Source organism: Cololabis saira, chromosome 15 (genome assembly GCF_033807715.1).
Source record: "Cololabis saira isolate AMF1-May2022 chromosome 15, fColSai1.1, whole genome shotgun sequence".
NCBI classification, from domain to species: domain Eukaryota; kingdom Metazoa; phylum Chordata; class Actinopteri; order Beloniformes; family Belonidae; genus Cololabis; species Cololabis saira.
Window position 1 is genome coordinate 23931102 of NC_084601.1, and position 27076 is coordinate 23958177.

At 42.1% G+C, this 27076-nt stretch overlaps 2 protein-coding genes across 2 annotated transcripts; both read left to right on the top strand.

The window, feature by feature from the left end:
• Window positions 1–2058: 2058 nt before the first annotated feature.
• On the top strand, window positions 2059–15573 carry c15h6orf136 (chromosome 15 C6orf136 homolog). The gene is made up of 7 exons (XM_061741135.1): window positions 2059–2173; window positions 4707–4921; window positions 7750–8400; window positions 11041–11129; window positions 11210–11410; window positions 14190–14259; window positions 15171–15573. The coding sequence occupies exons 2-7, from the start codon at window positions 4823–4825 to the stop codon at window positions 15309–15311; spliced, it is 1251 nt and encodes a 416-aa protein (XP_061597119.1). The 5' UTR covers window positions 2059–2173; window positions 4707–4822; the 3' UTR covers window positions 15312–15573.
• A 3861-nt stretch (window positions 15574–19434) lies between these two features.
• LOC133460808 (putative nuclease HARBI1) lies at window positions 19435–26604 on the top strand. The gene is made up of 5 exons (XM_061741575.1): window positions 19435–19867; window positions 19968–20083; window positions 20725–20836; window positions 20927–21294; window positions 26548–26604. Exons 1-5 carry the CDS (start codon window positions 19435–19437, stop codon window positions 26602–26604), a joined length of 1086 nt encoding a protein of 361 aa, XP_061597559.1.
• The last annotated feature ends 472 nt before the right edge of the window (window positions 26605–27076 follow it).

The window sequence follows — 27076 nt, forward strand, 5'->3', positions numbered from 1 at the left end:
ACGACAGCACAAGACAGACATGGCAGGTTCTCACCATGCTCACTGAACAGGATAAAAGTAGATATTGCCCACAAGGCAAAAGAGCAATAAACAGAGGTAAAACCAAGGTCAGGGTTTCTAATAAATAGAAATAAATAAGTTAAAAGCAGGATAGACCTGAGCAATAAATAAAATGCAGCAGTTACAAAGCTGTTCCTATAGCGCGTGTGGTCCTAGTTCTCGGGACTATGAATCCTGATGGCAGTAGCTGGAACTCACTCCCAGATAGATGCTGGCGGAACCGGAGAGTTGCTGGCGGACATTTATAACGGGACCTGGGACTTTAAATGTTTTCTTTAGCCACAAAATCAGAAACGACTTGCTTAGAAGGAACTGGCTTGTCTAACCTACCCATAAATCTGTTGGTTAAAAAAATAAAATAATAATGTATGGCTATCCTCTTCTACGTCTTTATTCACAGGTCAGAAGTCAATACAATGTTAATAAGTAGCTAAAAATAATGACCAGCTGCCAATAGATAGTTCACATGCCTAATTTTGCAAATGTGTTACTTTATACAGTATAATGTCGATATGTTTATTTCGGAGATGAACTCACTGTTGAATCCAGACTTTAGTGGTTAGTAGAGGAACTACAAGTTTTCCCTTTTCCCGGTTGACCTCAACAGGAAAGTTAGCACGTTGATTATTTAATTACCCCACTGTGAAGTTTAAATTACTTTTGTTTTACATTTACGTGTTTAAAATTTTTTTTTTTATAAACTTTGTTTATTGATTTTTAAGACACAAATTGACAACAATAAAGTGCATGTAAATAACAGTAATATAAGATCCAAAAAAGCAAACAAACAACAACAACAAAAAAACAGACAAGTCGGCTTGGCCATATTTCACATATTATAGTGACAATAACCTCACTTTTCAGGTCAAAATAGAAATAAATAAATAAACGTCAAACATTTACGGGTTTTTAAGTGGAGATTTTTGCGGTTTGGGAGTTAATTATTAGTTATTTAAGTCATGCACTGCAAAAACTCAAAATCTTAATGTAAATTACCTTTAATATGATTATTTCTGTAAATGTGTTTTTGTGTTTGTTTTGCTTATTGGCGTTGTTTGGAGCCAGGCTTTTATTTTGTTGTGTATTGAGGCGAATATTTAGTGCTTTTATTTTGAAGGCGTCTCGCCGAGAACTTCAGCGCTCCGGTATTTATTTAACGGTAAAGTTTAACGGCTTTCTAAACATTTTCTGCAAGACTGGTATTAGTGTCGGGAGTGCTAAAGTGTGCCTAACCGACACAAAAAGCACCTGGCTGATAAGGGGCACAAGGTTTGTTTTATTTGTAAATTTTATACAGTATTTATGTATATATTAAGATGGTTGTCATGGTTACTGTTATTTATTTACTGTCAGTTAACGGGTTTGCCGACCCAGTGAGCTGCTGTGTCGGCCTGTATTTGAGTTGGATGAAACAATGTATGTATATAGTAAGAGTAACTTTGTTTTATTTTATTCCTTCATAGCTCTTACGGTGTGTTTGAGGTGATTTTATATTGAAGGAATAAAAACATCTATGAACCATCAGTTAGAGAGTCAACCGTCATCAGTCGGGGATGCTACACTTAACAAGAATATTTGTCTTATTTCTAGTTAATGTCTCGTTTTTGGCAAAAAATCTCACTTAAAACAAGAGTCATCAGTGGAAAAAACAACAATTTTCACCTGTTTCAAGTAGATTTTCTCTTAAAATAAGTAGAAAAATCTGCCAGTGGAACAAGATTTTTTTGCTTGTAATGAGAAGATAAATCTTGTCCCACTGGCGGATTTTTCTACTTATTTCAAGTGAAAATTTACTTGAAACAGGTGAAAATTGTTCTTAGTTATTTTTCTGGTGATGACTCTTGTTTTAAGTGTAATGAGATTTTTTGACTAAAAATGAGACATTTCAACTAGAAATAAGACAAATATTCCTGGTAACATTTTAAGTTTTTGCAGTGTGCCTGCGCAAGAATTCGATGTGAAGCTGTTGCGCATGCGCCGTCGCCGCCCACACGGCCCTATGTTTCTGGTGCGTTCGCGGCCCCTGCGGTAGTGCTCGGACTTCCGAGCGACGGTGAACACACCGTGAGGGGATTGCGGGAGGACAAGGACACAGAGCGACAATGACTTCTGTGTAAGTGTAGCTGCTTCACCCGCTTCGCCCGCTACACCCCCGGCCGCGGGAGCACGGCTGTCGGGTTCAGGTGCGGCGGGACGCCCGCACGGATGCGCTGCCCGCACCCGGAGGCTGCAGGGCGACCCGTCCGGACCGGGCTGGCTAGCCCGGCGGCTACCTAGCTTAGCGGTTAGCAGCTGTCATCAGCGGTCACCGGGGAAACCCGCGCAGCAGCGTGGTCTAAACGCGTCCACTGTGGTGATTGTGACATTCACTAACCCAGCTGCTGCTGCAGCTGCTGCGGGGTTTACCTGCACCGCTGCCAGCGGGCTGGACTGTCAAAGTGAAGGTAGCAGGGGCTGCGTTCAGGGCCTCGGGACGTTTGGGTTGCGGGCGGATGACCGACGGACGGACGGACGGAGGGACGGACGGGCGCTTCGACCGCCTTCCTAGGGGTCGTCAAGAAATTACTATCTCAGGGACATACATGGAATAGTATTAGGGCCATGCAGGGGAAAACATATTTGAGAGGGGAAGATTTTTTTTTATTGTGCACTTCGAGAAAAAAGTCGAAATGTCGAGAATAATTTTGAAATACAATTTCGAGAAAAAAGTCAAAATTTCGTGAATAAAGTCGAAATTTCACCTTATTTCTTTTAACTTTATTCACGAAATTTTGACTTTTTTCTCGACATTTTGACTTTTTTCTCGACATTTTGACTTTTTTCTCGACATTTTGACTTTTTTCTCGACTTTTAGTTTTATTTATTCGCACATATTAAAGGAATACAAAGAAATAATGACAATACAATAATTACTGCAGTGCAGGTGAGAAAAAAAACCCAAGGTGGGCTTATGAAGGATTCTCACCAGAGATAAATACAAATAAGTAAACAAGGTAATCAAACTTTACAAAAGCAGCACATTTTGACTTTATTCACGAAATTTTTACTTTTTTCTCGACATTTTTACTTTTTTCTCGACATTTTTACTTTATTCACGAAATCTTTACTTTTTTCTCGACATTTTGACTTTTTTCTCGACATTTTGACTTTTTTCCTGAAATTGTACTTCAACTTTTTTCTTGACATTTGGACTTTTTTCTCGAAATTGTACTTCAACATTAATCTCGATATTTTGACTTTTTTCTCAACATTTTTAATTTTTTCTCTTGACATTTTGACTTTTTTTTCGTAATGAAAAAAAATCTTCCTCTAAAATATTATTTTTATTTTTCTCCTGCCTGGCCCTAATACTCTTCCATACACTAGATGTCCCTGAGATAGTAATTTATTGACGACCCCTAGAAACGCAGTCGCTTCTACCGCGTTTCTAGGGGTCGTCAATAAATTACTATCTCAGGGACATACACTAAATGTCCTTGCCATATCATTCAATTTGTTACTAAATCACATGACCCAGTGACTTTAAACTGCATCTGAATTATAGAGCTGCCAGAGATAAATACGATTTTCAATGTAATTTGAGAGCTTCATTTGTGTCATGTTACTATTTTTTTGGTATATCATAAATGTTGCTTTTTAGAAATGTTGCTATTAATACAAAATGTTCTTAACAGCACATTTTAACCCAGTTACTACAAAGAAAATGCTGAAGTCTATTACCTCAGGAGACAAACTGGATACACCTCAATTTATTGCTTTTCAAGTTACTTAAATTGAAAAAACAAACAAAAAATAAATAAAAAAAACTAAGATTACATTAGAGATGCGTCACTCATTTGGTAATGTATTGATGCTCCCCAAAATAGAGGGAGAGATAAAGATGGAGAGATGATCTATCTAAGCTGAAGCAAACCTCACTGTTGTCTTTCACAGCTTTTTGAGTGTTTAAACACACTGAAGCAGCATTTAGCCTGCAGTTTTCTTGTATATATTAACGTTTTCTCTGCATTAAACTGCTGGAATAAGATCAGAAGTAATTTAAAACTCTTGTACATCTGAGTCTCAGAGGACGAAGATGATGAATTTGTGTTGAGGTTCAAGTCAGTTGTGAATTCACCAACAAATGGGTCCTTGGGTTTGTGTTTTACTTAATATCTCATATTAAAAAAAAGATGTTAAAAATAAAATCCTTGAATGCTCTTAAATCAAACTCTCCCATTCTGCAATGGTACTTGGGGAAACTTTTCCTGCCTCATCGTAGACTGCATTGGACTGTTGGTGCTTCAGATTATAGACTGTATCGGACTGTTGGTGCTTCAGATTATAGACTGTATCGGACTGGGGGCAAATAAGATTGTAGACCATATTGCACTGCTGGTGTTTCAGATCGTAGACCATTTCATTCTGCTGGCACATCAGATTGTACACCATGTTGTACTGCTGTCGCTTCAGATCGTAGACTGTATCGGCTGCTGTCGCTTCCGATCCGCAACTAAATTATCTTAGATGTTTTTGAGCTACAGGCCATAATTGAAGAATTTCAATATCGATCGTGACGGTTTGATACATATATCTAAAATGTAAGCACCACGTTCCAGATGGAAACCTGATGATTTCTGGCTCCTCCCCTTCCTCTGTCACCACAGCTTTATCCAGGTAGCCGCTGTGCCGCAGTAGTCCCATACACGCGTTGCTGTTGGTCGTCCTCTGTGTTCAGGTGGTTGTTGGCTGCTGAGTGGGAATGTGTTGACCCCTGTGGTAAATGGCTGCTAGCAGAGGAGGCCTGGCCTTCTGGGTGGGGTGTGTCCGCGGCCACGGCAGGAGGCAGCCCCCCCACAAACAGAGCTGGAGGCTCACTCAGGTAAGCTACTGCCTACTATACTACAGACCTGTCCTAAAATCACAGTAACTAACTTAACACTCTTCATGATTTCCATCACACTTTAGAAATTTGTCTGAGACCTTGAAATATTGTTTAAGTGTAAATCCAGAATAAAGTGGCTAGCTTTTAGGTTTCATCTGGGTCCATGGATGGATATAGTTGAGTATCATCTCCATAGTAATCCAAGTTTATTCCACCCTGGCTCATAGTTGTACCCAAATAGCAGCATATAAAGAGTAAAACATATCAGACCAAGTCCAGAACTTTGTGGACTATGGTGTGTAAGAAACATTTCTTATTAACACGATCAAAGATGAGGAAAAGATCATAAAGTGATTCAAATTCTAAAATCCAGAAAAAGTCAAACAAATTTAAATTTTCATACGTCTATGAATCTCCATTTTCTTATGAGAGATTCAAGTTGTGCCGATGCTGTTCCAGCACTTCCACTACGTTGGCATGATGGCGACTGTCTAGGGCGTTATCCAGTTATCATCCAGTTTATTCTGTTGAGTCCAAATTCAAAATTCATTTCAATGTTCAGGTAAAAAAAATTCTAAGAGGAAGCAAATACGTCAAGCAGAACCAGGTTCAGAGAGAACTCCATCTGGACTGTCTGAGTTAAGCTAACATTTGAGTTCTGCAAAATTAACTAAAGGTTTGTTTTGATTTGACTTCAGCTTTAGTTTAGTTAGTTTTCTGTCTCGATGATAATGTTAGCTCCCATTAGCTTTAACTTAACTATTATTAACCTAAGTTATCTTATTAGCTCTAGGTTAGCTACAGCTGGCTTTAGTTTAGCTAAACTTTAATCATGATGTTATGATAACTTTAGCCATTATCTTTGTTTGAGATAACTTATCATATAATGCTAGTTTAGTTTAGTTCATGTGAGCTTTAGTCTAGCTAATGCTGGCTTCAGTTTGACTAACATTAATTGTAGTTTGGTGAATGACCAGTCATGATGTTAGCTTTTTGTTTAAGTAACAATAGCTTTAACTAAGTTAATGTTAATTTGGTGTAAGTAATAGGGATGGGTGGTATGGACTAAAAAATGTATCACGATAATTTCTGGCATTTATCCCGATAACGATAAAAATGACGATGAAAAAAATACCAATTCAACTCCACCTTTTTAACTATAAATCTATCACCACATTCAGTCTTTGGAGCCCCCAAAACACTGCTCTAAAAGAATACAAAATGCTACTAAACTACACCAATTAAATGTAATTAATAAAAACCAATTAAATTAGTACACCTGTACTGCAAAACTGTAATGACTCAGATTAAAACAAGTTTGAAATGTAAGAACAGATTAAACATTTATTCAAACTGTATGGCTTAAACAGTGGGATAACAGTGCAAACAGCAAAAGTACAACCTGATAAATAAAGAAACAGTATTGCCATCCTTTGCACTCACTGTTTCATTGCAGACTCTGGATATAATAGATAGGGGTGTAACAATATATCGTGCCACAAAATTTCGTGATACAAAAACGTCACAATACGTGTCGTGGAGGTGACAAAGTGTATCGCGATATTGGAATATTAATATTAATCTATTGTGTTGACTAGTAACGCGCATCCGAAAAAAGAAAAAAGTCAAATCATACATGAGAGAAACTATTCAGTTTGTGGCAAAATATGTTTACTTGTATGAAACTGAAGATGCATAAGCAAACCTGATATTTACTTTTAGTTCAGTTTGTGGAAAATGGTTGGCCTGGCTTTCTCTTTAAAACTTAAACAGTTATAAAGCATTACAAACTGTAACAATAGGGCAAACGCACAGCATTGTTTTTTATTTTGTGTCTTTCAAATAAAAGACAATTTTTTCCAGTCATATGTTCCTCATTCAAGGTTGTTAAAAAAATACTGCTATAATATCGTATCGTTATCGTGACCTCAATATCGTGTATCGTACCGTATCGTGAGATTAGTTTATCGTTACACCCCTAATAATAGATGATGTTTGCTCCTCGTCACTCTTTTTAAATCTAAACCAGTTATGGAGCTGGAGCCTCGTTTAACAACGAGCTCCTCGCTCTCAGATCCGCCTTCCGCCATGTTTGATACACAAAAACGTCATCAACGGGAATTTATCCTTTTTACCGCGAGATGACAAATTCTTACCGTGGGGAATTTTTTTGACGGTTTATCGTGAACGGTAAAATATCGCCCATTCCTAGTAAGTAATGCTAGTAAGTCTGACACTCTTAATTGAATGTTAGCTTCAGTATACTATTTGTTCAGATGGGTTTCCTGAGCTTCAGCTGTTTCCACACATCTGCTGACCTTTGTCCCACACACAGAAGTTTTATCTGTGTTACCGTTTCTTTAATGTATTTGTTGTTCCCTGTTGTGGGAAAATAAGATGTGTTTCAAGGCAAGTTTATTTGTATAGCACAATTCAACACAAGGTAATTCAAAGTGCTTTACATCAACATTAAAAGCGGCAAGACACAATTAAACAGTACATAACAAATGAAATAAAATGATAAGAAAAGAGATAAAATAATAAAAAGCACAAGTTTTTAAAAAACAGATCCAGCATGTATTTTGGTCCAAGACCATTCAGGTCTTTGTAGACCAGCAGTAAGATTTTAAACTCTATCCTTTGACTCACTGGAAGCCAGTGGAGTGATTTCATGACCGGTGTAATGTGGTCCAGTTTCCTGGTGTTTGTAAGGACTCTGGCGTTTCAGTAATTTTTTTCATTTATTTATTTGAATTTGGGAAAATTTGATGATAGGGTTTCCACCACATAAGCTTGTTGTACTGAAACTTTGTTTCTCCTTTTAGTTGGGCGACTGGAAATGTATGGGTCGGCCCCGGCCCCTGAGCAGTGCTGCGTGGGCTCTGGCGCCCCCTAATGGCCTGAGGTATCAGAGCATGAAGCAGCCCCTGCTGTCCCACCCTCTGCACCATGCTGTCCATCCTCAGAGACCCGGCTGCTGCGAGGAGGAGTGGGAGGAGTCCCGCAGTGTTTGTGTTCTGGTCCGGAGCGACGCTAGCGGGCTGCATGCCCTGCTGGAGCTGCCCGACTTCACACGCTTAAAACCAGGAGAGCTGCACGCCCTGAGGCCCGCAGCATCCTCGGAGTTGTCCTTCCTCCTGACCACTGTGGATGGCAGCCGAGTGGACGACATCAGCGTCCAGAGTCTCCAGAAGTCCATCTCTGATGTCAAAGACAGACCACAGGACTGTTTCAGGAGTCTGTTTGAGGCAGAGGCCTGTCCCGCGCCGTTCATGTACGGATCTCACTTTTACTGTTTTCATTGCCCGGGAACACAAAGACTGCTGCCACCCGTGTCTCTGTTCGGTGAAGGAGAAGAACTGCTGCCAGCTGTGTCTCTGTGCAGCCAAATAGAAGGAGCGAGGGAGCAGCCTCATGCAGGAGGAGGTGAAGACGAGGAGAAACTGGCTACGATGTATGAAAGACTGAGGATAGAGGTAAGACAGAGGTCGCCTTCTATTTTTTTTTTTAACTGGCCACCAGGGTCTGGATCCAACAGTGAGTCAATCTCCATTAACCTCCATAAAATCCTGAAAATGTCCAACTTTACAGCAGAAATTAACACAAAATTGGAGCTTTGGACTATCTATTGACTGGTGGTTGGCAGTTATTATTTTAGCTACTTATTAGCATTGTTCAGCCTCTGCCCAGCTGGTCTTCAGCAGGAGGGTTCCCCCTTATGATCCAGGTCCTGGTCCAGGTTTCTTCCTCCTAAAGGGGAGTTTTTCTTGCCACTGTTTGGTTTAAGGTTTTTCTCTCACTAGGGTAGTTTTTACCAGCAACTGTTTATGTTATGTTTATTTAATAATTGCTCGGGGGTCATGTCCTGGGTCTCTGGAAAGATCCTAGAGACAACTTCTGTTGGAATAGATGCTATATAAATAAAATTGAGTTGAATTGACTTTACAACACATTCAGAAAGTATTCAGACTCTCTTCCCTTTATGTTCAATTCATTTAAATCAATCATTTTACATTAAGATCTTGTGTGGAAATGGGAAAACTGTTCAGAAGAGCAGCGACCACTTCAGTCCTCCAAGGAACTGGGGCCTCATTTATAAATGAGTGCATATGGTTTCATACTAAAAGTGTACGTGCACTCAAAAGCCGAAAATGGCGTGCGCACAAAAAAATCCTGATTTATAAAACCATGTGCACACACATCTGCACGCAATGTTCTCTTTATAAATCACCGCTGGAAGGTTGCGCACGTGAATTTGCCTCATACCCCGCCCTCTACACGTCCACTTTTTACCATGAATGGTTAATGCAAAATACTTGATGACTGTATTTGCATATAAATGAGCCTGCTGAGCATGCGCAGCGGCTTCCTGCAGCCTGTTTCTGCTGTGCGTCAGGATGAATGAGACGTGTCGAGCCACCGTGCCACTAAATTTCACGGAGACTGAGATTGAGATGTTGTGGATGAGATGGAGGCCAGGAAAACCACATTATTTGGTGGTCACAGTAGTGGCATCACTAACAAAAAGAAAGCGAGTGAGTGGCAACGCCGTGAGTGCCATGGACAGATCTGTGGCAGAAATAAAAAAGAAGTGGTACGATTTGAAGGTGGAGGCCAAGAGGAGAACGGCACAGCACTTATTTGTTCTGTCCTCAGTCACTCTACAGTTGGAAGCGGTGGGTGACGAGGAGGTTCCCGGCCCAGCGTGTCCTGCACCGCGGCTGCAGCACCAGCAGCACCAGAGCGTCCCAAGCGCATGGCGCAGCTGGAAGTGGCCGAGTCCTGACTGACGCTGTGCTTCAAACACAGAGGGACACGATCAGCGCTATTATACAAGCCTGATATGTGATGACATTAAAAGTATGACATGAATCTGGCATCATTTCACCACCTCACCGCCTGCGTCGCCAGTTCCCCATATATTAAGACTGTTCGTGCGCTAGGATCAAAGTTTGCGTAAATAAGCATATTTTCCCGTTAAGTTTTTTTTTTTTTTTTTTAAATCCCAACCTTTGCGTAGAAGGTGGCGTGCGCATCTTTCAAGCCCTGTTTTGTGCGCACGCAAGCTTTATAAATGAGGCCCCTGGACTTTATGGTAGAGTGCTTAGACTCACTTGGAGGACCTTCAGACTGTGAGAAACAAGATTCTCTGGTTTGATGAAACCAAGATTAGCCTCAGTTCTATGTCAAGAGTAAACCAGACACATGGCCAGCACCATGCCAGCAGTAAAACATGGTGTTGAATGATGGGAGTTGGGCTGATGTGCAGCAGCAGGGCCTGGGAGTCTGCTTTTCAGCTTCCCCTCAACCCTGACCAAACTACACAGATCCTCAATGAAAATCTGCTCCACAGTACTGAGTTAAACGTCTGAATACTGATGCCAATGTCATTCAGTTTCTTATTTTCGATATATTTGCAAAAGTTTCTAAAATTCCTCTTCACTTTGTCATTATGGGGTACTGCAACATCAGGCTGCAACATAAAACACACACAGGAATGCACATACACATGCAGCGTATGCATGTATGTGTACATACTGTACATGCATACATGCACTGAATATATAAAGCGCATTCAGACCTCTTTCACATTTTTTATTTTATGTATTTTCTTTTTTGTGGCAGCTGCTGCATGTCTCTGGCATCAAATTGTGATCACTTTGGTTAGTTAGCAATATTTTGTTGAACTCTGAGCTGCACATGAAGACCTAACAGAGCATAATCATTTTAATTTTAAAGATAATATGATGTAACACAACTAGATCTGATTTGGTCTAGAAGGGTGGAGGGTTGAAGGTGGTTAATCTGTGCCTGTAGCTTAGCACATGCTAAACCATGCTGCTAACTAGTGGTATCTTACATTCACTCTATATTAATCAGTCATTGCTACTCTGTTTGCGGACGTTAGTTAGTGTTACTCTTGGCTAGCTGAGCTGAAATGGCTGGCCTGTGTCAAATGAGATAAAGTGGGCTAATATTTAAATCTCCTCTGATCAGATGATTTTTTTTTTTTTAAATGTGTATATATATATTTTTTTTTACACAAAACTCCACAGGATAAAAGGAGGGGTTGTCAGCTGTTATATGACTGAGTCTGTTTCCTGTTTGTGTGGCAGCTTCCCAGGTTCTTCCTGATCAACCACGACTACACCATGTACTCCAACGACGTGGAGTTCATCAACGGCCTCGTCAACATGAAGACCAGGTGAGCAAAGCGTCCAGCGTCCACGCTGTCTCCACTTACCGGGAACAAGCATCAACAGTGTTGTGTTTGTGATGTCATAGAGGTCGTGTGGCGTACCAGCTGACCCTGGCCGTGTGGCGCCTCATGTGTCTGTGTTACTACGCCGAGGCTCGGCTGGAGGTGCTGAAGCTCACCAAACACCCCGAGGACGGAAGCATCAAGGCGCGCTGGAGGATCAAGGGCATTCCGTTTCACAGTGTGCTGCTGCGCTTCTACCGCAGAGACAAGTCCCACCTGTACAGGTAACGCCCGTTGTGTAGTGGACCCCTAAGCTACAGTCGATGATGATGATAAGAAAATATACATGTATGTGTATTTTAATCTAGTGATGCACCGAAATGAAAATTTGTGGCCGAAACCGAAACCGAAAATAATAATAAACACTTGGCTGAATACCAAACAATACCGAACATGGTTCTTCGCAGTTTTTCATTTATTTTGCCAATTTTTTCACCATTGCATAAATCAAATAAATTTGAATTAGGCATGCTTTTCAAAGAAAAAAATCTTTTATAAAATTACAAGGTAGAAAATATTTATTGAACAGAAAAAACTGAACACTTTTTAATTTCCCAGCATTATGTTGTTTTGGTTCCACCTCCTGGTGAATGTTAGTTAAATTCTTATGTGGTTACTTTTTGGTTGGCCAACGATTTATGTTTGTGGTGTGCAACTGTTACGGGAGCGGCCAGTCTATTTCCTTATATTACAACGCCGTTATTAATTGTTCGTTTTTTTCCCACTTATTCCACCGAACACCGAAAGTGTTTTTTTGCCATTTTCGGTTACTTTCGGTTTCGGTTACCGAACAATCGGTGCATCACTATTTTAATCCATATGATAACAGGGTAGCAGTCATTTTTGATGTTGACCGCAGTGACAGGAGCTTAGTGTGTAACAGGTAACGTTTCATTTGACCATTAGATCAACTACTTGGTAGCGACGACGACTCGGCTCCTGGTTCACTACTGTGATTACTCATGGCTTTACTTTAATTTGTATTGTGATTCATTAAAACTGCGATTCAGCATCAGGGTTCATTCCAAGTTGTTTCCTTTTTTAACTACAGATGTTCCACCACCTTTTTCCCCCTTTCCAATACCTGTTCTGATACTCAGGTTCAGTTCAGTTAAAAAATACTTGATCAATCCCCACTGGGAAATCTAATTATTGCAGTAGTTTTCATTCTTTTAGACTTATCAAAGAGTCGTCGTTGAGGTTTATCTAAGAGGTTAATTGGTGAATATAGACATCCATCCATCCATCCATCCATCCATTGTAGATCAACAGTCTTTTGGATCAGCTCTCTCTTCACCACAACAGACCAGTATGAGTTAATCTTATGATCTACCTGCCAGGATCCTGCTCCGTTCTTTCCTCACTCGTGAACAAGACCCTGAGACTCTCGGATATCCCTCCACCTGAGGCAGCAACTCATTCCAGTCCTGGACAGGACATTACCCTTATGGACTACGGGTCATCTTTGAACCGGGCCAGTGAGAGGTGAAGATCCTCACTCCATGAAATCGGCAGGATCATCTCAAAAAGCAGAGATGGAATCCTGATTCCTTGATGCCAACATTGTGCCATCCCAGAGTCTCGTTGAACATGAAGACGTTTGAACATGTTGGAGATCTAAACATCCGCGAGGCTATCTGCACGTCTTTTGTCTGACATATGTTCTTTAGCTGAGATCTTTCTCTGACCCCATTAACGTTACCACAACGTCATTATAAAGTAAAATCCACTGTTTTTCATGACTGACAGGAGCTGTTGATCCAGGATTTCTCTCTTTTCATGTGGTTCCTCTGTCTTCCACTTTGACTAGATAAACTCTCTCATCCGATGGCTCCTTGAATACTTTATCAGGCTGCTGGTTTTACAATCAGCAACATCACTGTCACCTCTGGAAACTGCAGCCATGCAGACTCCAACCTCCAGCGTGTAATAGCTCCGTATTCATGGATGCTAATGCTCCATCCAACAGCTCAAAACAGCATCTCCTCCTGGAAACAAAATACTAAAATGTTAGTGTTGGTGCTGGCTTTCAGCTCACAGACCCCACGCCCCTTATTTATGCAGAACCAGCAAGTATTTTCAGTAGGCCTGTGTTGAAAACATCGATTTTTTTTTTTTTTTTTTTTTTTTTTTTTTTTCCCCCGATTCTGAATCGATTCTCATATTATTTCCAAAAAATCGATTCATATGTCTAAAAAAATCGATCTTTGACTTACACGATGTTTCTGAAAGCAGTTATATCAGCATTCTGGGAGGTGATTGGTCCTTACAGCATCATTAGTTGCCAATACTTGCTGTTGAATCTCAATATAATACCAGTATTAATATGTTGCATAACTACACAGTCATAATTCTTGCAACAGCTGAAAAAGCATTTTTAATAACACTAACCAAATAGATATCAGAATCTGATCTAATCAAAGCGTGATAATCGATCCTGAATCTTAAGAATCAAATCGATTCTTGACATTTGAATCGATCCCCAGCCTTAATTTTCAAGTCTGGTATCGGAATCAGAACAAGACCTGGTTACCGACCTTATTAAACTGTATCTTAGTCGTCATTGAAAATGTAAAAGGGAATTAGATGAGAATATTGTGTACGTGGTGGTTGTCAAGACGATGTTAACTGCTCAACAGTTGAGTGGCGACAGCTTGCTGTTGACCCCAGAGGAGCGTTCAACGCTGGTCCACAGGAACGGCTGTCCGGCATGTTTTTGATGAGGCTTTGCTCCAACACACCTGATTGAAACGACTGGATCAGCATTAGCTTGTCACCCAGGTCTGCACAAGTCCATCCATGGTACACTAATCTGAGGCAGGTGTGTCGGAGCTGAGAAACATCTAAAACCTGCAGCCTGAGGACCAGGGTTTCCCCCCCGCCCCACACCAGTGTGACCGGCTTAAGTTGGATTGAATAACTGGATGTAAAAGTTTGATGTTCTGTGTAAATTGATGTCCTGTGACGGTGGTTTCTCGTCTTCACCCTTGTGTCCTCCACCAGGTCGTATGATGCGTTCTCCACCTTTTACCTGGGACAGGACGGACTCATTCACTGTCACAAGGTTGAGAAGGTGAGTGAGCTTTTTTCCTTTTGAATTTTTTTTTTGTCCAGTTTTTTTATGCCCCAACATAGTTTGACAGTAAACTTTAGTCCTGAATAGAGGGAATGTGCATGACGTCACAGATGCGACTTCACAGCGGGTTACACCCACTGAGTGGCAGAAAGACTGAGTGGCAGCGTAGACTTTCAGTTTGAGCAAAACATCTAAATTGGGAAAGAGCTGTTGTGCGATCGACCTTACTCATAGATTAAACAAGAAATCGGAGTTATCGTTTCACAGACTGCCAAAAAATAAGCTTAAGAGAGACAAATGGATCGCTGCAATTTGCAGAAACAACTGGATTCCAGGCACCGAAACGTGGATTTGCGGTTCACTTTTTGTATCAGGTAATGTTGGATTTTTGGGGTAGCTAACGTTAAACGGTCAAATCATAAAGTTCGGTGTCCTCATCACTTTAATTTCTACAACAAATCCTGCCTTGAAGTAGGACCAAGCGTCAAGACTTTTGTATGCCTTCAAGCTTTGCTTCGTGTATTTCCCCGGTGTAGAAATTAAGTACATATAAATATCAGGAAACTGGATTTGTGGCCAAATATTAATGTCCATGGACCGCTGGTTCTTCTGGTAACTGTACGGGTCACTGTCAAGTCCAACTGCCTTTAATTTAAGCCGATAATCGGCTGTTATCCCGTCTTCTCCACTAGTTGCAGCTGTTTTTGCTGATGTTTTGCCACTCAGTAAGGGGGCGTGGTCCAGTGGGGAAGTGACATCAATGCATAACCTCTTTTATAGCTGGTGCTTTTATTTTCATTTAATTTCTTACACTTTCTACCTGCTGGAAAAATTCTGACAAGATTAGTTGGTGGGTTTTTGTAGACGCTGCATGGACTCCCTTGATCCTCCTCTGGTTTGTGTTGCAGGTGATGCCGGCTCAGCCGCCTCTCCTCCCCGGAGGAGCCTCCCTCCTGGCGGGGGCGCTGGTGGCTCTCGGGGTGCAGGAGCACCGACCGGCCCTCCACCTGCTGCCCCCCCTGCTGTCCTTCCTACGACAGAGGAACTAACGCTGGGATAGGTTCCTGTGGCCCCCCCCCCCCCGTCATCAGCTTCTGCATGTGCCCAGATGAAGCTTTGCTCCTGCAGGATGTCGCTCCGCTTCCCCTGAACTGAACCGAAGTCCACGTTTGCTCCTCCTGTGTTCATGTGTTCAGATGTTCGCAGTAACTTCATTACTGAATCGGCTTACATGGTTGTCTTTGTCACGTATTAAACTGTGGATTTAAACTTCAGCCATCTAACAGTCCAGAAATAAATCCAGAAGATCCATGTGGGTGTGTCCCCTCCATCACACAGACAGGGCCGGTGCAGAATGGTGGGGTTTGTGAATCTAAAGTTCAAATTCAGGTTGAGCCACAGACTGAATATAACAGTGGACGAAGCATTCGGTCACGTGACCCTTTGGTATGTCAATCAAAGTTAGCTAAACTGCGCCGAAATATCTGCAGAGCTGCCGTCAGACGTTCACATCAGTATATGCCGTTACACATGTTGACTGGACGGCGTCGTGTTTAGCCGAAGCTGGGTTAATAGAACAGGTGGTAGCTTAGCTGGGCGTGCTACCATGACGATTAAGGATGAGACTGGTAATCTATCACATTAGAATTACATTTAATGCTTTATTATAAATTCTCCTGACGTGATACAAACAAATCCACCCCCCTGGGAGTTGTCATGGATGTAAAATCAGAGAAGTGAGAAACAGTGTTGTGAACCGGACTGTAAATATGTTTATTTCTGCTCTAAAGTTGGACATCTTAACATGTTTAGTGGAGACTGACTGGCGTGTGCAGCGAGCCTCTAGTAGTCAGCCGAGGAACTGCACCGATCTAAGCTGCAGGTTAGATGGTTGGCGCTTGGGTTGAGCGAACTTAAGAAAAATGTAGCTAGAAAACGTCCATGTAGTCGAAGCTAGCTGAGCTAGCGCGCCCGTTGAGGCAAAGCAGTCGCACAATGAAGAAGCTGGTAGTTTTAAAATAAAAAATAAAAATGGAGAAATCTATTATTCTTTGAAATAATTTTGTAAAAGAAAAAGTCTGGGCTTTAAAAGTCACAAATTTTAAGAAGAATCTCAGTTTCTGAATTCAATAACTTAAAAAAAACAAACTAAAATAAATTAATTTGAAATAAATCATAGGAAAAATTGAACTGACTATAAACTCTTTCCAAGCGAAATTTCCAAGCGAAAATTCTGAATGTTAAAATTAACTGACAATTTACTCAGATCGTGACCTTATAAGATTTCAACACACAACTAGGAATGTTGACTGCATATTTGCATAAACAAAAGCAAATCAAACTAAAGTCACAAATTAGGAAGAAAAAACATCATAGAATTCCAGCTTTATAAACTCAAATTTGTGAACAAAAAAATAGTTGACTATAAATTCTCACAATTGACTTTATCAAACTTGAAACGTGAACAACTTCCACTGCAGCTCATCCTGTGTCCTGAAACTACTTCATTGGTTTATAGAAGGAAAATAAGAGCAGCAGATTTCTGTCCAGAGGTGGTCGTTCCTGAAATCTGGTCATCTGTTCTCAAACTTAAATCATCAGGGTTTAACTTCTTTTAGACTTGCTAAAATTATCTCAGCGTCTTTCAGCGATTAAAGTTTCCATTAAAATATCCCAAAGTTGAAGTTGTGAAATTTGCCCTGCTGCACTGAACTTGCTGGCCGCACCGAAGCGGAACGATGTCAGACTTGTCTAGCTGGTACCGCTGGGTTAGCAGTTAAGCAGTTAAAGGGGACCTACTACAGGCCTTGAATGTCTTAAAAACAAGCTTTGGATTGTTTTTGCTAAATAAATTAGAAATTCTGCCTCTGAGCCATGTCTTTAACATCCCATTCTCTAACCTCATCTATGCTGGATTCTGAGGGGCGGGGAGGCTATGATACACTGTGATGCACTGTGCTGATTAGCTGCCTGAATGACGCGATACACCGGTACGAAAAAATGGCGGAAGCTCCGGCCGGCGGAGTTAGTTGTGGGCGTGGTTTCACGCATCGCAGGCCAACCGATGTAAATCGCACATTCGTTACGTAACGACAGGAGCAGAATCTGAACGGCTCGTAGAAGCCACATCACACTGGACGGCTCATCCGGGCGGCTGTACAGACACTGCAGAATTTGGTTGCTTTCCTCCTTCTCTGAGTTGGCAGGCTGAGGGGAGACCACTTTATATATGTTAAAGCAAGAGAAAACATGTTTTTCATAATGGGTCCCCTTTAAACGAAGAGCAGGAGAGGTCTGACTGATGGGAACATCTCCACATCTGAATATCTGACCGCAAACCAAACCCAGATGACCACACCTCCTCCGCCATGCTCATTGAGGCATTTCTACTGAAATGCCGGTTGATCTCCATTGACTGCACGAACACACATTTCTGTCTATATTAAGTCTGAGTCGTGTTCATTCACCTGCTGGCTGGTCAGGTGAGCAGGTTCAATACAGCTAGAGCTCAGCAGTCGCTGGTTTTCTTCTGAGAACACTTGCATCAGTTCTGGTTGAGTGAACAAATAAACTAATTAACATGTTTCCTATTGTCTGTCGTGTTGTCGTGGTTACAGTGTGTGTTACAGCTCTTGGCATCAATAAGACTGCGTTGAGTTCAACTGGTACAATTCTTTTATTTCCCCATCGAGTACCGTGAAACTAAAAAACAAATATAACAAATTATCAACATTTGCTGTTAAAACACTTAAGTTTACACATTTAACACTTTAATACATTTACGTTTACATTTTCTTTAAAACCCACACACATACCTCGCTTCGCCTACCAAGGGTGGAAACTTTCCATATCTAAGCAGTGACTGGCAACAAGTACCCAAACCAAACTGCACTTGAAAGAAAAACAACAAAAAAAACACTTCACATGAAACATGCTAGAAACAAACAAACCAAAACATTATGGTAGACAAATTAAAACTTACTTGCTTCTCTGCTCCCCTTTCCTCCCTGCTCAAGCTGACCTGCTCTCCAAGTGAATGTGGCCATCACAGGTGTGTGGCAATTAGCATTTATAAACTCCAGTGGTGAACCCAGGAACATGCATGATGTATACCAAACCTGGGGCCTGTACTACGAAGCAGGATTTGGGGTTAGCAAGGTAACTTCAGGTTTAACCCTGGGTTTTCAGCAGTGGTGGACAGTAACGGAGTAAATTTACTTGAGTACTGTACTTAAGTACATATCCAGAGGATTTGTACTTTACTTGAGTATTAGATTTCTTTGGTACTTATTACTCTTACTTGAATAAATTTCCAAGACAAATATTTTTACTTTTACTTGAGTAAATTTCTAGGAAGGCTGAAAAGTACTCGTTACTTTCAGGTCTGCTCTTTTTTCTTCTTCCCTAAAATCCTATTGGACACAAGCTGTTTTTGTCAAAGGAGGAGACCTATCACAGTGCACGCTCTCCACTGGGATGTACGTAAAGCGGAAATACGTCAAGCCTCCTCAAAACGATACCGCCAAAGTAGCCTGCGTTTGTCAAGACAGAGTCAAGACAGAGCCGCAACAATGGCTACGCCTGCGTCAGGAGAAGAAAGACAATCCACTGAGTCGTCTGAGTCTGATTAATGAGTCGGACTCGGAGCAGGGACTTTCACAAAATCCTTGGCCGTATCTTAACTCAATGTTTGAGTTCGACCGAGTAAAAAACGAGGGCACAGACAAACCACAGACATTTACAACTTAAACTTTACAACTTAAATTAATTTAGAAAAAAGATAGTAATTTACTGATGTGGAAAATAAGAAATTTACTCTTACTCTTACTTTTACTTAAAGTAAATTTAAAAGCATTTACTTTTGGATACTTAAGTACTTTTAAAAGCAAGTACTTTTCTACTCTTACTCGAGTAATATTTTGACTGAGCTACTTTTACTTGTAACGGAGTAAATTTTGACCAGTAGTATTTGTACTCTTACTCAAGTACTGGGGTCGAGTACTCTGTCCACCTCTGGTTTTCAGGACTACGACGGTGGTTCACTTCTCACCGGGGTACATCGCCATGGTAACTTATGCTGAACAGCTAACCTGCTCCGGAGCAGGTTATGTTCGAGATACAGATTGCCGGGTATAAAAGCACCGCCCACTGACCAATCAGCTCTCTTGGAAAATGGCATGCCCTTTCGAAGAGAATCCAGTGGAGCTCGGTGCGCGGATCGTGAGAGGATCCCTCCGAAGAGAACGCGTATTCAGGGACCACCAAAACCCCTTTGCTTTCCATGATGAGTACCTGTATGAACGATACAGATTCTCGGCGGAGGGCATGGCATATTTGTGTCAGCGGCTCGACCCGTATGTGGCCAGTGCCACACGTCGGAGTCGTGCGCTCACAGTGCCCCAAACCATCTGCATTGCCCTGCGGTACTTCGCCACGGGTACCTACCTGTATGCTGTGGGTGATGCTGAAAATCTAAGCAAGAATACAGTCTGCAATGCCATCCATAAAGTGGCACGTGCCCTCACAGACATGCTGGATGGATTTGTTGTGTTCCCTGGCCACTTGCCGACGCAGTCTGTTAAAGAGGGGTTTTATGCCATAGCAGGTAAAATATACATCAACCTATTTAACTACTTCATCTATAAATAATGTACACCCTATGACGTATACTATTGTATATTAAATGCAGCCTACTCCCGTCATAGGGTTCCCCAGAGTGATCGGTGCCATAGATTGTACGCACATTCCCATCTCCGCACGTCTGGGTGAGAATGAAGCGGACTATGTCAACCGCAAGTCATTCCACAGCCTCAACGTTCAGGTAAAGTTTGCAATGGTAATTTGCAATACACATTGTACATTCAATGTGGCACTTAATAGCAATATGTTGCCTTAAGTTAGAACTTGTAACCGTTTGTTAGTTCTCCACTTATTTTCATCTAGTATAGTACTGTCCATGTGTGTGTGTGTGTGTGTGTGTGTGTATATATATAGAATACAAAAAGCTTGACATAGAGTACAAGATAAAGAAAGTAAAACTTGAGGTGGAGAAACTGGAGTATGAGAAGAAGGTAATTCAGTAACGCAATTCATTTCCAGGCATGGGAATACACATATGTGTATATCTCCTATATGGTAATCCACACACCTCATTGTGTTTGTTTTAAGCTACGTGTGTCTTGTGTAAGTCTGTCATTTATGTGATAGCTGCTGTAACACTAAACATTCCCCTTGGGAATAAATAAAGTTATCTAATAAGGGTACTAATTGTTTGGTCATACTGGCACATTGCAGGAAATGCAGTAGCCTGGATAATTAAAAGTCATTCCCTTTTAGCACATGGGGAAATATATGCACATAAGGACAAAATGACACAGCACAGGTCCTGTCAAATGCACATTGATGCTACAATGACTTCAATGCTATTATCTTGTGGATTGTTAACCACAAATGCGTTTGCAGATGACATGTGACCATAATTGCATGGTCACGAGCATCGACGCCAAGTGGCCTGGGTCGGTCCATGACTCCCGGATCTTCAGGGAGTCCACACTGTGCCACAGACTGGAGCAAGGTATGGCAACTTTACTCTGCATATATGTCTTATGTTCTTTAAACTGCATTCTGTGATACTGATCATGGCATCATTCCTTTTTATCGTCAGGGCTGTTCAGTGGAGTGCTTGTCGGTGACAGGGGATATGCCTGCCAGCCCTTCTTGATGACCCCCTATCCTGACCCTGATGCAGGGCCACAAACTAGATTCAACGTGGCCCTTTCCAGAACCAGGGTCAGGATAGAAATGACATTTGGCATCCTGAAGGCCCGCTTCACCTGCCTTCGTGGGCTCAAAGTGGCCCCAGACCGAGCTAGCAGGATTGTTGCAGCATGTGTTGTGCTCCACAATGTCGCCACCATACGGAGGGAGAGGGCCCCTCCTGTCGACCAACAACCCCCTGATGTGGTGGACCCCATCACCCTCGACTACCCTACTGGCAGGGCTGTGAGAGAGGCCATCACAGATCAATTTTTTGCCTGAACAAAGAAATAACAGGCCTTGTATTTCAGTTATTCTTTATTAATTTTTTTCCTTCCATCGGGTTATCTTCTGTTCTCCCGTTCCTGAGGGAAAAAAGGAAGAAACATTTTAGTTTGTTTCCTGGAATAAAGGAAGAAACATTTTAGTTTGTTTCCCATGCCAGGAAATGAATTACGTTACTGAATTACCTTCTTTTCATACTCCAGTTTCTCCACCTCCAGTTTAACTTTCTTTATTTTGTATTTCTTGTATTTCTTGTACTCAATGTCAAGCTTTTTGTTTTCTATATCTAGCTCCAGTGTCCTTTTGTAAAGAGCTCTCACATTGTCTGCTCCAACCTGAAACAAATCAAAACACATAATACAGTAGCTGTGACATTTAAGCATTGTCACTTTGCTATGGTAACTTGAAGAAAGGTGCAAATGCAAATGAATGTTAATTCATTACCACTTGTGATCCCCTTGGCCTAGATGTGGAGGCCATAGGCACAGGGGGAGGAAGATTTCCTTCTTCCTGCAAAATTAGGATCATAGCAATGGAAGCAATTGATTCATATTAGGATAGAGAGCACTTGAAGCAGTTTTTACTCCCATGTGCAGACCACCACCATTAGCAAGAAATTAAAAGGGAAATCAATTACAGCCAAGTGTCCACACTCTCACCACCTGTGTTAAGATGGGCAAATTGACAACTGAATAAAATTGATTAAAAAAGACTTAAGTGTACCGCCAAAGCTCTCTCTGAACAAACAGACACTGTCTCATCATCCTCCACCTGAAAACACAGGACATGTAAATGGTCTATTTAATCCATGATCAGCAACCACAGATGACATGGCAGTGTATATGACAGGTTGTTTCCACTGTTACCTCTGTATGGGACAGAGTGTATGTGGGTGGTGGCAGCAGCACCAATGTCTCCCCATCAACTGTAGAGAAAGTAAAACGATGTTACTTACTCCCACAATAATTTGTATATCATTTTGTTTTATTAGCAACTCAGTCTTTTAACATTGACACTTACCCTGTACAAATGTGGCCTGTTGGGAGCAGCTGCCACTGCCACCAGGGTCTGAAGAAACACCCCCTTCTACTCCATCCATTAAGGGGCGACCTTCATTGTTGGAGAGGGCCAGCTCCTCAGCAGGAGTGTACTCCTGCGTAGGAGGGCCCCCTCCTGTCTTCTTCTTGCAAGTAATGTCAATGCTATTTCATTGTGCTTTTGTATACTGATATCATCCTAAAACAGAGAGTGATAGAAACACTAAAGCCTTGTACTTGTTGTACTTCTAAGATATGAAAGTGAGCCTACTTACCGCTTTGAATTATGTTTTTATATTTATTTTTTATTTGCTCCCATGTGCGTTTCACTCCGCTGGGGTTGCAGCTGAAGGAATGAGGCTACAATTGTCATACACGCCATACGAATACATCTAAGCAACACATGCATTTAACAGAATAGACAACTGTAATTATAGTCAGATCTACTTATGCCCTAATGATGGGGCAGTGATGTTTATATCCCTATGAACTTACGCATTTATACAGTCAGCGATCTTTTGCCAGCTGTCTTTCCTGCATTTTGCAGCTGCAACTGTGTTGCTTTTTGCCTGTATTCTATGCCTATACTCATCATATTTCCGTAAAAGTATAGTTTGCTCTTCGCTACTGAAATAAGCGGCTCTGACAGCGGACTTCTCCATGCTTGTGATTGGTCATGCGCTGAAAACACCGCCCCTTTTATGTGCACGCGCTCATATCCAGATTGGAGAAACCTGGGTTGATATACCGAGTTGATAACCATCGTCGTGTGACCGCTTAGCGTGATTGCAATTGTCCGGGTTAGTGAATCTGGATAAGGAAAAGATATCCTGGGTATGTTGAACTTGCTTCGTAGTACAGGCCATGTATGATTTCACAGCGTTCCTTTGGGAGACTGGACATTTTTTGTTCTTCCACTGGTCTCCTTTGCCTATGGCACAGCACACATTTGAATATCAACTTCAAAACTGTTTTGCTCCCACCTAGTGCCCAAAATCCATTTGCCCGTAGCTCCATCAAGGTTTGATTTCGGCCTTGGTGGCATACTTGGCTGTGAAAGTGGGACAAAATCAGCTCGGTGATGTGGCTGTCTTTTGGAAGAATAATGGGGTGCTTCTGTTCTTCACTGAGGATTGAACCTTTAAGCCTTCCACCAACACGAAGAAGTCCTTCCTCCAGGATGGGGTTAACCCTAAAGAGCGGACTTGACTTTGGAAAACTGGATCCCTGAGGCTTTCCTTGAAGAAGCTTTAGCTCAGAAGAGAAGGCTTGTTGCTGTAGTAGATGTAAAACTTCCTCAGCAGCTCTCTTGCGTTCTGCTACAGTCACAAGGTCAACATGCTTTAACTTTGAACCAAGCCTCTTTATTCTTGCGACCACTTTAAGGAGTGTGGTCCAAGAAGAAAACCTCTCCAGCCGACCCAAGATATCTGCCTGTTCACTGACTTGAGTTGCAGACACATGAGCAGATTTGACCTCAGGGTCACCAACCAGAAGCTTAATAGAGGGCTTAGATGTTTGAAGTACCTCTGGTTCCCATAGAAACTTGGGACCGGATAACCAGCCAGCTGAAGGGATGTCTGCAGCACGAAGACCCCTGGAAGCGAAGTCAGCAGGGTTTTGAGTTGTGTCGACATAGTGCCAGTTATTTGGATCAGTTTTCTCTCTGATGAGTTGAACTCTATTTGCAACAAACACATGGAACCTTCGTGCTTCATTATTTATGTATGCCAACACAACTTGAGAGTCAGTCCAAAAGCATTCGCTCTCTATTTTCAGCTGAAGCTCTTCCTTTAACATGACACTCACCCTGGCTGAAGTTACTGCAGCTGCAAGTTCTAATCTTAGGATGCTTGTGATTTTTAAGGGTGCAACCCTTGCCTTGGCCATGACCAGACTACAATGGATCTCATTTCGGTCATTCTTGTATCTTAGGTAGGAGCATGAACCATATCCTGTGCAACTTGCGTCTGAAAAATGGTGTAATTCAGTGCTTACAATGCTTTCCACAAAAGGTGGATGCTGCAGGATGCAGGGCCTTGTATTGCTGTGCCAGGTACTTCAGACCAAAGTTGGCACATCCACGTGAGGAGGTGGCACCAAAGAGATGAACCGTCATCCGATATTCTCGTGGTTCACTTTCCAACTTCCCACTTTCCCACCAAAGGAACCTTAAGTAGTTGTGAGCTTCTGGGAAAACACGGAATTGATGGAACATTTTTTCAATGTCACAGATTACAGCAACCTCCTCCCTTCTGAAGCGGCACAAAACTCCCACCAGTGAATTTATCAAATCCGGGCCCGTAAGTAAGGTGTCATTCAGTGAGATGCCATTAAACTTGGCTGAGCAATCAAACACAACTCTTAGTTTATTTGGCTTCCTTGGGTGGTACACCCCATGGTGGGGGATGTACCATGCAGTTTCTCCCTCCGAAACTGCAGGGACTGGCTCTGCATCACCTCTGCTGATTATTTCTTCCATAAAGGCAGTGTATTGGTCATGATAGTGCTTGTTGGCAGATAACTTCCTTTTCAGGTGTTGCAGCCTTACAGCAGCTAGCCTTTTATTATTTGGCAGAGTTGGTGGGCTGTTATTTTTAAATGGGAGGGGCATTTGATAGTGACCATCCTTTTCTTGCTTAATATTATCACTCAGAAAATGTATGAACCGAACATCATCTTGAGACACATACTTGTCCCCATGGCTCCTTTCATTGAAGTCTGACTCCAGAGACTTTAACACATCTGTGACAGTGGGCACAAGCTGTTCTTTAACTGCAACACGATGCACAAAACTATGGCTCCCCCGTCTATCCATGTGAGGGTTGGCTGACCCTATGAGGCTCCAGCCGAGAGCAGTTCGTTGAGCAAAGGGCTCATTTCTGTCACCCATAATAACCTCTAGGGGAGCTAAAGCTGATGGGCAGTTATAGCCAATAAGGAGTCCCACCTCACAATCTTGAAGTGGTGGTAACTTGTTGGCCAGATGGCTGAGGTGAGGCCACTGAAGTGCTGTAGTTTTGATGGGGATGTGGGATTTATCTACTGGTATGAAGTCCGGTGTGTAAGCCTGCTGTATTTCAATGTATGCTTCAGAGTTAAGTCCACGAACTTGAAAACCACCGGCGGTTTTACTGGCTATGATGGTATCAACAGCTGTCATTGTGCTTAATTTAAGCTGCACCGGCTGAGTTTTCACATTCAGTTCTAGAACTAAATCTTCCAGAATAAACGTGGAGTCGCTCTGTGTGTCGAGAAGAGCATAGGTAAGTACTTCTCTCCGGGGTTCTGTTATTGAGGACACAAAGACAGGAACAATACTGGATGTGGCAAAAGCATGTTGAGTCAAGGCATGGGACATAACTTTGTGGACTTCATTGTTTACGTCAGGGGTCACCAACCCTGGTCCTCGAGGGCCGGTGTCCTGCATGTTTTAGATGTTTCCCTCCTTTAACACACCTGATTCTAATTAATCATCGTTATCAGCTTGTCATCCAGGGCTGCACAATTCTGTTAATGACACAGTCACTTGTATCATGGTGCAATGAAGCAGGGAAACATCTAAAACCTGCAGGGACACCGGCCCGCGAGGACCAGGGTTGGTGACCCCTGGTTTACGTGGTCCCCTGTGGCAACAGAGTCATTACTTGTCATTTCTGCAGGTCTCACATTTTCTTGGTGCAGACAGGTGGGATGACGTCTACCGCAAGTGCTACAAGTGTGCCGCCTTTTGCAGTCCTTGGCACTGTGCCCCTTCTCAAGCATGCAAAGCATAAATGATATTCATGAATGAAGGCTCTTTTTTCCTCCATGGATTTTGATGCAAAGGCTGAGCATGTAGCAATACCATGTGCTTCACTTTTGCAGAATAAACATGATGGCTTTGGTTTTAAACTTTCGGGTGTTGCCGAGATGGAGCCATTCATTTCAGTGCTTGTGTTGAATGTTTTAGCTCTTCTTGATAACCCCTCATCACTTGTTTTCATATTTATCATGAAAGGGGAGGCGATGGGATTACAAGCAATTCTGGCTTCCTTTTGCATGAACTTTGTGAAATCTAGGAAGCTTGGATAATCACCAGATCGATCCAACTCTTCAACAACACTTTGACTCCATCTGTACACCAACCACTCAGGTAATTTCTTAAGAAGTTTGTGATTTTCTTCACAGTCATCAAGGATGGACAGGCCTTTAACATGTGGTATAGCTTCAGCACAGCCTTGAAGAAAATCTGCAAACTCTCGTAGTGCTCTTGGGTCGTTAGCTATCTTTGGCCAGTTCATGAGTCTCTCCCTAAAGGCTCTTCGGACAATAAATGAACTGCCATACCTGTCCTCTAAAACAGCCCAGGCACTACGGTATGTATCTTCTGAGTTGCGGTAAAAGAAACCTTCCACAGCCTTGCGTGCCTCTCCTGCTAGATAACTCTTCAAGTAGAGCATTTTCTCACTTGCTGGGAGGGGCTTCTGATCAATCAGGGCCTTAAAAGGATACTTTCCAATCTATGAACTTTAAGGGGTCACCTGTAAAAATTGGTGGCTCTGGGACCGGTAAACGGCTTAAAGCAAAGGCATTTGTCATTGCTCGAGTCAAAATGGCTTCCTGAGCAACACTGGCATCTTCCTGAGTTGGTTTTAGGGGTGCTGCATCTCGAGGCACAAAGGGCGTAGCTACTGGATTTTGGAAAGGTTTGTAATCAGTGTTATGGCTGTCAAGAGAAACCTTGTCACTCGCTT